Raw genomic sequence first — 12,420 nt, 5'->3', positions numbered from 1 at the left:
GATTTTGGCTTGAAGTTGCAGATAACAATAAGAATACTTAAATGTCATTTTCCTTCAGGATTGGTATATAATGGTGATCCTTTAAAATACTTCACTCTCTTCTTAACTATATTATTTCCATTTCTGTATCTAGTGCAGAGAGGAGGTTGGGTTAAATATGTAAGATGGAAACTTGAAAGCCAAGTCTGAATTCAGACTATTAAGAAATAAGAAGGCAGTAAATTTAAAAAATTAAGCCAGCAGGGGGCACAGCATCAAACATAAAGCAAGTAGTTTTGCCAGCTTTTGCACTTATATATAATCACAGCCAATAACAAAGGACTCACTTTCAGAAGACTTACATTTTGGCAGTGAAACTCTCAGTTACATGAATATAAATTGTAAATATCTGTGAAGATGAAACTGTGGGGATCTTGAAAGAGAAATGGACTGCAGGGAAGATCAACCAATACACTCTGCATTTACACTGAGGGATGAGGCCTCAGTGAAATGGAGGAAGGGACTTGAGAAATTATTCAGTGCTTAGAGAGCTTATTGCTCTTGCAGAGGACATAGATTGAGTTCCCAGCACTGAGATGGTAGCTCATGATCATGTAAGTCCAGTACCCGAAGACCCAGCTTTCTCATCCATCTGCTGAGGGCACCAGGTATTCATGCAGTGCATATATAAGTATGGAGACAAATATGTACACACATACTATAAAACATTTTTAAATGTAATGAAGAAAGAGGAATTAAAACAAAGCAGCTTTAAGTAACGAAGCAGAGGCTATAGTTCCTGGTAACATAAATCCCCATATGAGATTTCAATGAGTAAATGTTGGTAGCCAGGACAAAATACCATTCCATAAAAAATGTTAACTCATAAAATATATGTTTAGCTTTATGTTAAATGCTTATGTCTGTACCAGGCTGTGAAGATGTGGAGAAGTTCTAGCAAGTGAGCAAGGGTGATCTGTGCATAAAGTATGTGATTAGAAGTCAACACATAGAGAAATGTGTGGCTGAAGATATGTGGGAAGGAGTGAAGCATGTGCAGACACGGGGAGGGCTGAAGAGACAGTTGAGGGGATGATGAGGTTGTGGGTGGAAGGACGCATACAGAGCAAGACATAGGCGAAAGTAGAGTTGGAAACACATGCAGGACCCACAACCAAAGGAGGAATGGGTAGATGCTAGTAACCAGAGACCACATGAGGTTTGTGTCAGCTGTGGTCACTGAAGGAGAAAAGGAAAGCAGACACAGAGACACAGAGAAAGAGTGAGAGACAGAGGTCAGAGGCAGAATGAGAGAGAGAGAGACAGACAGACAGACAGACAGACTCAGAGAGGCAGAGGAGAGAGACAGAGAGATTGAGACAGACAGGAAGAGAAGGAGAGACAGAGAGAGAGAGACAGAGAGAGAGAGAGAGACAGAGAGAGAGAGAGAGAGAGAGAGAGAGAGAGAGAGAGAGAGAGAGAGAGAGAGAGAGAGAGAGAGAGAGAGAAAAGTGTCCCACCTTCACAACTTCTTCTGTCTGGCCCCAGTTCATAGCCAGGCTCACAGGCACACTGGTAGCTGCCCAGTGTGTTGAGGCACCTCTGCTCACAGCCTCCTTGGTCAGGCTTGGCACACTCATCTTCTTCTATAAAGTGAAGAGAGATACAAAACAATTAGAGTGTTTAGTCTCTGTTCATGAGAATGTAAAACCTTTTAAAATACTGTGGTGAATAATGGCTCTGAATAAAACAGACAACTCATTCCTCAACAAAGGGGTTCTATTGAATAAGCCTTTACTGTGTGACCTGTAGAATGCATTGTGTGGCAACCATAAAATAAGACAGAGACTTGAGAGACTAGAAACAAACCTGCTTCAACTAGAGGTCATCTTATCTCACACATAATGTGTACATGTGAATGCGTGTGTGTGTGTGTGTGTGTGTGTGTGTGTGTGTGTGTGTGTGTGTTATTTCTGAACTTAAGGGCAAGTGGAGATTACTAAATCCCAGAGACATTTAGGAATTAAGTTGAAAAAGTGCAGCATCACTTACTGATTTCACAGTATAATTTGTTAAATATACCTCAAAACATGCTTTTAGAAGCTGGAGACACACACAGCTGAATGGCAGAATATGTGATTTGCATATGAGAAACCCTGGGTTTAATTACCAGCACAAGTGCACACACTCACACTCTGTACACACATATACCCCGTGTGTATACACAGCATGCACACAAACACACACCACACAAATGCATTAAACAAATACCAACAATAATAGATTGAAATGATTAGAAATAAAAAATGAACCTTAATAGATGTCCAGATCTTTTAATACTTTGGTGTTTTTTCTATAGATATTAAACTCCAGTCCAATTTTTCTCAGACTCAGATATATATACACATTATTTTAAAATGTACACAGAAAAAAGACAAGGTACTCCATAGTTTTATCCGAATGAAAAAATTTTACTGTGGATTATGCAAATACAAGCACCTTATGGAGACTTGTATCAGCAAAATATTAAGCACTTTGACAACTTAATGCATAATCACAAGAAATAATATGTTTCTAACACTGTGACATATGACAAAGCCAGAAAAAATTTAAGCATGTCAATATATATTTTAATAATAGCTGAAGTGATGCCTTTCTCTGCCTTTCAATTTGCATAGTGAATTTCTGAGTAACTCTTGTTGCTATCAAATAAGACTTCTGTGCATTGTGTGGATATATGTCGCTATGATTGGATTAATAAACAAGCTGACTTGTCAATAACTGAACAGGATGCATTTAGGCAGGAAAGTCAGACAGACTGAGAATGATGGGATAAGGAAGGGCAGGGTCAAGAGTTGCCAGCAAGATGGAGAATGTGTTGGACACACAAAATGGGTTAGAGGTAAAATCCATGAGACTCATGGCAGCACAAAGATTAGTAGAAATGGGTTAAGTTGTAAGAGCTAGTTAATAATAAACCTGAGCTATTGACCAAGTATTTACAATTAATATTAAGTTTCTCAAGAAAACTCTATCTACATCTTGTTGAAAATGAACTGCGCTGTTTAAATAATGAAAACACTTATATACCTATTGGTAAATTTTGGCATATGTAAATTAGGTAATTTATCTTATAAAAGGCATGCAGAGAAAAATTTGTTCATTCTTCCTACTAAAAATTCTTATTCAAATATGATACACTTCAAATAAGTGCCTATAAAATTCCTACATATGAATTTGACGTTACTTTTTGCACTAAAATTAGCTTTCATTTTTCCTAATAATACATGTTAGCTATATAACATGAGAACATACTTCATCTTTCAATTTAATCTTGGCCAGACTCAAAGTTTAACGTCACATCTACCCCTGAGCAACAATAAAACATCAACAAATCTCACATTTGTAAGATTTACAAGTTACCTTTAAAAAAGTTAGCAGCAAACCCTGCCTTGTTCACAGTCCCATCAGAAACAAACTTCATCCACAGAGTGTTGGAAGTAGATCTTATGTCTTCAGGTTTATCATAACCACAGAACCGTCCTATCAAAGGGCTGTTTTCACTGGATCCATCTCGAACTTCTAGGTGGTCATAGGCACAGCTGTCATGTCTTTCAATCTACAATGGGGAATTTATAAAAATAATCTGCTCATTAATACAAATTAGTAAGATATGTGCAATGAGATGGTTAGTCATGTATTCTTCCTGGCACAGCACTGACTTGGTAATATAAAAAGTGACACAATAAAGATACATGAATACAACAACCTAACAGATATACTACAGTTACACTACACACTAAGGAACACAATCTTTTTTTTTAAGTCTATGGATTAGTGCATCAACATAAGCCAGAGGTAACAGAGTTAAATTCATTGACTGACTGACTGACTTACTGATTGGTTGAGTCACACAACCCAGGTTATCTTGGAACTATGCATTCTACTCTGTCCTCAAATTCAACATCCTCATTGCTTCATATTAACAGTCACATAGGTTAAAACTTAGTAAGTTTAAACACAAAGAATTTAATGCTATATTGGCTACTCTTCTCAATATCATAGTACTAACCAGTATGAAAGCAACAGAGGCACTATTGAAATTTTAAAAATAATTGTTTCAGTGCTTAAGAAACAATAATTGATTTTACAATGTTCTTTTAACTTCATATTATAAATTGCTGAATTTTTTGTTTTATAGAAAATTTCCTGTTTTCTTAATTGCAATTGGAAGTTTAAATACTTCTATGTACAAAAGTATATTTCCTGAAAAATGCATAAAATCAATAATTTTATGAAATTCTGATTAGTAATTACTTAAAGATCTGACATTATCTATATATTAAATAATAGGTACCTGGTACTGGCAAATAATCTAGAAATATAAATTGCATTCACACATTGTAAATGTTTGCAGTTGAACTGCTTAGCAAATGGAGTGTTCCTCGTGTATATAAATCTACAGTGTTCAGAAATGCTTCCTCCCTTCCCATCACCAATCTGAGAGACATTATCAGTGAAGGGAATGCTGGTGTTTACATAACATAAATCTGCGTGTAATGCCCATTCAATGAATCTTGTCCACCAATGTTAATTACAACGATACTTCATCAACTTGGGGTAGTAACAACATCAAGGGCAAATGGAAATGCAAAATTTTCCATTTATATCACACATTCAAGATTTTCCAACTCTAAAGGATTATTTTACTGGCTGTTATTTGGGAAGGGTATAAATATGGCCAAAGTTAAAAGTTGAATTAAGAAGATGGAGAGGTGACTCAATGATTAAAAGCACTTGCTGCTCTTGAAAAGAACTCTGGTTCAGCTCCCAGCACCCACACAGTAGTTCACAACTGTCTGTAACTCCAGTTCCAGGGCACTCCAACTCTCATTTTCTAACTGACGTAGGCTCCCACAATCGTGTGGTATACATATATTCACAGGGTCACCACATACATATAAATATCTAAGTCAACTCTACGTATGTTAAACTAATATGTATAAGTTCCTTGAGAGAAGAAAGTCAAGAGGAGGGATGACCAAAGGAAACAAGATCAGGCTGGCAAACCCACAGAGGCAGCTGACCTAAACAAGGGGCAACACATGGACCCCAGACTGATGACTGAGAGGCCAGCATGGGACTGATCTAGACCTCCCTCCCACCGAACCTGGGTGACAGAGAGGAGGACTTGACAATCTGTGGGACCTTGGAGAGTAGAGCAGCATTTATTCCTGGCATACAGATTGACTCTGGGAACCCATACCACATGGAGGGATGCTCTCTCATCCTGGACACATGGGGAAGAACCTAGGCCCTTCCAGGGATGATGTGATGGACTCTGAAAATCCCTCATGGAAGCGCTTGCCCTCCCTGGGGAGCAGAAGGGGGATGGAGTGGGGGTGAAGGGTTGGGAGGATTGAGGAATGGGGGAGGAGAGGAGGGAGAGGGAATAATTATGTCTGTATATTTTCAGGGCTGAATGCTGCATCTAAAATGATTATGGGGGTGAATGTTATATTGTATATATTTTATTATAGTAAAAATATCTCATAAATGTAATAAGTAATTCAAGGTCTAAATATTAGTTCAATGCAATATAATTAAGACTGTTAGTATTTAGGCATTTGTACTGGCCTGCCTTTGGAGTTCTGACAGGATACACCCTCAGTTGTTGCCACTAAGAGTACTATCCTTGCCTATTCACTATGTTCCCTTTTAAAAGGGCACTTCCATTTCTCTCTCTCTCCCTGTCTCCCTGCCTCTCTCTGTCTCTGTCTCTGTCTGTCTCTGTCTCCTCTCTCTTCCTTTCCCACTCCCCACCTCCCTGACTCTGTTTCCTCTCTCCCACTGATATTGTACATGGGGGCCACTCTCCTCCCGCCCTTTCCCTTTTTACATATCTTTTCCCTTAATAAAAACAGCCCTCCACTTTAACTCTGTCCCATGGCGTCTTTCTCTGTCGATCTGCATCTTTTTAAATTACAGCAAACACAACCAAATATTAGTATTGCAATCGAAATGATAAAGTATTATAGACAATATAACATAATGGTATATACTTGGCAAAACATTAAAAGCATTTTTGCTTTTGAGAAACATGGTAAAGAAATCTATGATTGATAATTGGCCAGTTTATATTCTTAATGGAACATCCCCAAAGCAGTAAGCAAATGATAAAAAACATAATCTAATTAACACCTTCCTATCCTGGGTTATAGGTACATTCACAAAGCATTTCTATTTATTGTAAATTAATGAAAAATATTTAAAGAGACAAAATGATTGCTTTCTTCCAGGCACAACAGCAAGGCAAAAACTCACACATACAGTTAAGAATGCTGAAGCTTACTGCAAGGATGGTCAAGCTGTTAAACGTCTGTGGATTACATAAGGACAGTATCAGCCAGCCAGGCTGTAGAGCCATGCTGACAAGTTCCTCAAACTTAATCCCACTTGAATTAATGCATGTGGGGATTTCAATCTAAACAAAGCAAAGCTTGGAGTTTATTTTACTTCTTTCTTTTTTGTTGGCATTTCTTTGAAGCTGTTTCTGTAAACATTTCCAGTCTCCCAATTTATTCCCTGCTATAGTGCTACATGCCAAAAGTTCTCAAATAAAACAGTGCTCAAAGATCTTATACTGATAATACGGCTGACAAAAGGAGTTTAAGTGGTACAAATGAATCCCATATCACATATGAACTTAGTTTATTATGTTGATGTTATGAGGAGCAGTAGCAGAAGAGAAAATTTCCAGTGTTGGTCCATACATATTTTTTAAAAAATATCCACAGACCACAGACTGAGTGTCTGCCTCTTAGACATCAGAACTGTGTTTCTCTTGTGTCTGGAGGCTGACAAGCTCACAATTAAGAAACTGACAGATGCATCAACTGTGATGATGCTCTTCTTAGAGGGTGTGTCCTCACTGAGTCCTCTTCTTACACCTCACTAACAACTCCACTCATGAGATGCCACCCAATCACTCCTAATTACCCCATATTAATATCAACATGGAAGGGATTTCAAGAAGTGTATTCTGAGAGTACAAGCTTACAGAACAGAACACTCACCAAATGGTATGACTCTTGTAAATGGAGTTCTTACCTGGTCTAGATAATAAAAACCCAGAGTCAGATATAGATGGAAATGTTGAGACATTAGAGACAGGGAGCAAGCCACAGCCACACCTTAACTCTTTAGCATCTCAGCAGACAAGAGAGCAAGGTATCACCACAGACCCTCTAACTAACATCTTATTGCAGATTGCTATGTAAAGTTCATTAATAAAGAAACATGCCTAATTGTCTTCTGCATTTACATAATAATAAAGTAGCAAATTGAACACTAAAGTTACGGCACAAATTCACTCCAAAGTACAAATGATGGCCAATTAGTGAGTGCTTTATAGCAGATTTCAATCAAATGTGGCATCATTTTATCTCAACAGGTTTTTATCTGAAGGAAAATTTTTCCATAGATAATGGAACTACAAAACCAGCAGCACTTTTGAAAAGAGGTAAAAGCTAAAGCTAAATGAATTTTAAAATGATTCATAGGACATAACAGCAACAGAAAGTTCAGAACCGATAAGTTTGTTTTCCACCATTACACATTTTCAATATAAAAGACATAATATTTATTGGAAAGTAGAGGAGATAATGAGCAGTCCTGTCTGGTTCCTGATTTTAGTTGGACTGACTTAAGCGTTTCTCTGTTTAAAATGATATTATCTGTTTCACATGCAGCATTACTATGTTGAGGTACATTCCTTCGGATCCAATTCCCTCTAGGAGTTTTATTGGATATTGGAAAAGGTGGTTTCTATATCTATTGAAATGAATGTGTGATTTTTTTGTCTTTAAATACATTTATGTGATTTATTACATTTAGTAACAGTTATATCAAACTTTATCTGCAACTCTTGGATAAGGTCAATTTTTCCTGATACTTATACATGAATTTGATTAATATAGTGTGTATGCATTTTACAGAGGATCTTTGAATCTTTACACATCAGAGATATTGGCCTGCAGTTTTCTCTTTTTTAGTTGGGAGGCAGGTAGAAAAGAAAATACTGAGGTCGAAGAAGATAAGAGTTTGAAAAAAAACATAGGGAAGCATTTATGAGTTTACTTTAGATACATTGTAGATATGCATACATACATGTGCATTGTGTATAAGTTATGTTATATAATATGAAGTTATGGTACTTCTCCCAAACAATATGAACTATTGCCATTGTCCCTGGTTGCCTTTCTGAACCTGAAGTTGAGAGCATATTGCTGAAGACAACACACACTCAGGACTTGAAGGAACTGAACTGAGACTGACTTGAAAGCCTCCTCCTCCTAGAGGACTGTTTTGTTGTTGTTGTTGTTGTTGTTGTTTTGGTTTTTCGAGACAGGGTTTCTCTGTGGCTTTGGAGGCTGTCCTGGAACTTGCTTTTGTAGACCAGGCTGGTCTCGAACTCACAAAGATCCGCCTGCCTCTGCCTCCCAAGTGCTGGGATTAAAGGTGTGTACCACCACCACTCGGTGGAGGACTGGCTCTTATAATCTCAGAGTGTGCTATGCAAGCTACTGACAGAAAGTAATAATCAATATAACAATAATAATAATGCCAGCAAGAAATTCTCAATGGTATCATAGTGGCACTTTTATCTCAGAACAACCAGAAGCCTTCTAGTTGCATTTAAGATCCACTCAATAGAAGGGTATTTAGGCCAGAACCTGTAAAGCTATCCAACTATCTGACTGGAGGGGTCATTATCTTGAGAGGAGAATTGAATACTGTCATATTCCTTAAATCAATACAGTTTCTTAATATATTCTAAATATTTATCTTTATACCCATAGGTAATTGTAGATCTTAGCCCTCATCAAGATTTCTTTTTGCCACGGATAGAGAAAATTACAGAAATCCATAACTGGTCAAAATGCAAAGAACAAGTGATTATGGGGTGCCCAAGTCTAACCTTGATAGTTCAGAATGCAGCCACTACACCTAAGACTAGGAGATTTTACAGAAGAAGAAACAGAAAGATCCTAAGGTCAGAATCCTAGGGTGCCTGTTGCTAGATAGTGTATTTAATACTACAGAAAGAAATCACAACAATTTGGTTATGTAACCAAGACCAGCATAATGACAACACCAGTTGATATGCCAACATGGAAAGGGGACACTCTACATGGTCCCAACCCTTAATGAAGACTATGGTGGCCAATGACAGCTAAGAGAGGAGAATCAGTTTCCTCAAGGGTTGAACTCCCACATAGGTGGCCCAATCCCAAATAGTTATGAAGGGACACATGTTCTTGCAATCAATGCTAAATACCCCTAGAAGGTTGTGTACACATGTGTGCAAATATGTTTGTGTGTGTGTGTGGTGCAACAATAATAATTAAATAAAGATCATGAACGAGGGAGAGAGAAGGAAGAACATTGGAGTAGCTGGGACAAAGAAATGTAGGCATGATATAGCTAGAGTATGAATGAAGTCTTCAAAAACGGAAATGAAATGAATAAAAATTGAAAATAAAAGATATAATCTTTATACTGGAAACATAGTATTTAACTTTTTCCATTTTAAATTTATTTATTTTTGTTTGATGTCATAACTGTTTGCATGTATATAGGACCACATGCATGCCCAGTGCCTGTGGGACTCAGAAATCTGGGGTCCTAGAAAGCTATGATCTACCATGTGGAGTCTACAAACCAAACCGATGTCTAAACTCCATCCCCATAGAAATAATGTTGACATAGCCGGGTGGTGGTGGCACACGCCTTTAATCCCAGCACTCGGGAGGCAGAGGCAGGCGGATCTCTGTGAGTTCGAGGCCGGGCTGGACCGACAGCCTCGAAAACAATACAGAGAAACCCTGCCTCGTAAAAATCAAAAAAAAAAAAAGAAAGAATGTTGACACAAAAATATATCCATACAAATGGGTAATAAGAAAAATTAAACTAAATACCTTCCAGAACAGGTAAGGAAAACATGTACAGTTGATCTTTTTATACTCACAGTATTGTAATTACTTATATTCTATAAAGTTGTTGAAAATATGTGAATTTAAAGTACAGATTGTTCCTTGGCAAATATGGTGTTAGGCTTCTGTGAGATTCTAGTCAAATAATGTTGTATCAACAAATCATTGCACAACCTTGTTTTAAGTGTATTTCTATTTCAGGATACTTTAATTTATATTGCCAATTCATTAACACTGAACTCACAGCCAACAATGCTATGACTCATGTCTAAATGAGGCTTATCTAACACACATTCTCTTAGTAAGGCATATCACTTGTAATGTGCCTTCAAGGTGCTGAGTATGTGCCTGTAAATGATCTAAATAGAATACTGATTAGGGGCTTCCATAATTTTTACTGAGTAGGAAAACTAATAAGTAAATCCCAAATCAACTGTGAGTCAACACCAATGCTGGTCTCATTTTAATAGGTACAGAACTCAGTGAACCCAGGCTTGGGCTCTTCCCCTAGGAGACATGGGGTTTAGCAAGACACTTAAGTCTTTGCCATTTCTGAATGTCTTAGAACTTGAGGTGTCTGGTCTAACTTCAGCCAGAAAGCACACCAAGTCCTCCATAGTCTAAATTTAACTTAGGTATTTATTATTGGGGCCTGTGAACTGAAACTCATGCACTTCTTAAAAAAAACCAAAAAGGTCTATCATTTTAAACCACTGAACACCAGGTACTCACACACTTATATCCATACTTTACATTATCACAGAGCCTTTGGTATTGAAGATGCAGTGACTCATATCACAGGCAAGACCTCTGCTCTTGGTGATATTTTAATGAGAAATATAAAGCAAACCCATAAACATATACAGATTCTTAGGTTAAATTCAACTAGTCATAATCTCAATGAACAAAATTTTGTGATAGTTTAAAGATAAATGTGTGTAAGAGAATGGTTTACACTGAACTGACAGGAATATATATTTTAAGGAAAGAAATAAACAGAGATCTAGATAAAGTGAGAGGGTATAAAGAGGAATGTCTAAAGTGAGAGAATCAGAGGAACACTAAAAGCAAAAGCTGTCATATGGGGAAAAAGTTTCGTATTTGTGTGAAAGGTGAGGAAGATACTGTGATTGACAGGGAAGGAGTGAGAAGGAATAAAGGCATGAAAAGGGAAGGAGGTTGGATCACAGCAACTGAATCCAGATTTTATTTTAGATTCAAAATCCTTTAGTTAAATATAAGTGATGTTACAACCTTACACTGCAGAGTGTAAACCTGATGCTTTCACCAATACTTCCGAGCAAAGAATCATTATGCATTACTGTCTAAGTGAAAGAGTAGAGTTGAAGCCGGGCGGTGGTGGCGCACGCCTTTAATCCCAGCACTCGGGAGGCAGAGGCAGGCGGATCTCTGTGAGTTCGAGGCCAGGCTGGACCGACAGCCTCCAAAACAATACAGAGAAACCCTGTCTTGAAATACCAAAAAAAAAAAAAAAGAGTAGAGTTGAATGTATTATTTGGATGAGTGTTGATATCAAGTGTTGAAATGAATAAGAAAAAAGAGTGGGTTTAGTATGTAATCAAAGTAGCCAGGGGTTTCTGGTTTAGTCACCTAACCTGAGAATTTTATCACATATTTAAATGTGTTTAGCACATAAAAAGGGCTAGAAACAACAGAAATAAGGCAACATGAAGAAAATCATTAGAGATTGATGGGGGAAGTCCTTCTGTGTACCTGTGGCCTTTTTGGTTGAATAAATAAAGCACTGTTGGCCAATAGGGAAGGAAGATAGGTGGGACTAAGAGTCAAGGAGGATTCTGAGAAAGCGGCATGGTCAGTCACGATGTAGGAGGCAGGAGAGGTGAGTGTTCGGGACCCTTTCTCCGCTAAGAGAAGATCACATGGAAATATTCAGATTGCCAGTTATGGGATAATAATTAAGTCAGAGCAAGCCAATAAGAAACCAAGCAAACAGCCAATTTCTTAATAATTAATATAGTATCTTGTGTGTTATTTGGGGGCTGAGACAGCTTGGTCCCAGGCAGCTGTGAGAAGACTACACGTTACAAGAGATAGTAATAAAATGTTATATCACCCAAACTGCTTCTCAAAAGCACACATTGCATTATTCCTCCAATCAACAATAATTGAATGGTAAATGTTGTGAATGCCTGCAATGAGACCATTTATCTTTATACCATCTTTGTTTTGAAGAGTTGGTACTACTAAATTGATACATCATTTAATTGACAAAAATATAAACTCAGAAGAGCTAAGCCACGCACTATCCCCAGATAATCTGTTTTTAGACATAATGTCTGCAATAAGACATTATGCATTATTAATTTCATTAAACACATTGAATTACATGTTTAGTGGCTGTTCATCTCTTAGTACTCAATATATCAGAAAATGGCAATAGGACTCTTATGTATATAATTTGTTT

At 37.4% G+C, this 12,420-nt stretch overlaps 1 protein-coding gene across 1 annotated transcript in view; it reads right to left on the bottom strand.

Moving 5' to 3' along the window:
* The window catches only part of Tll1 (tolloid like 1), a 173,062-nt gene that overhangs the window by 28,211 nt on the left and 132,431 nt on the right, over nt 1-12,420 (bottom strand). The window contains 2 exon segments of the mRNA XM_040742235.1: nt 1,500-1,625; nt 3,403-3,598. Coding sequence (XP_040598169.1) covers nt 1,500-1,625; nt 3,403-3,598 — 322 coding nt within the window.

Source organism: Mesocricetus auratus, unplaced genomic scaffold, assembly GCF_017639785.1.
Source record: "Mesocricetus auratus isolate SY011 unplaced genomic scaffold, BCM_Maur_2.0 Super-Scaffold_6731, whole genome shotgun sequence".
Taxonomy (NCBI): Eukaryota; Metazoa; Chordata; class Mammalia; order Rodentia; family Cricetidae; genus Mesocricetus; species Mesocricetus auratus.
Note: the sequence above shows the minus strand (reverse complement) of the source record. Positions and strands in the feature narration are given on the sequence as shown.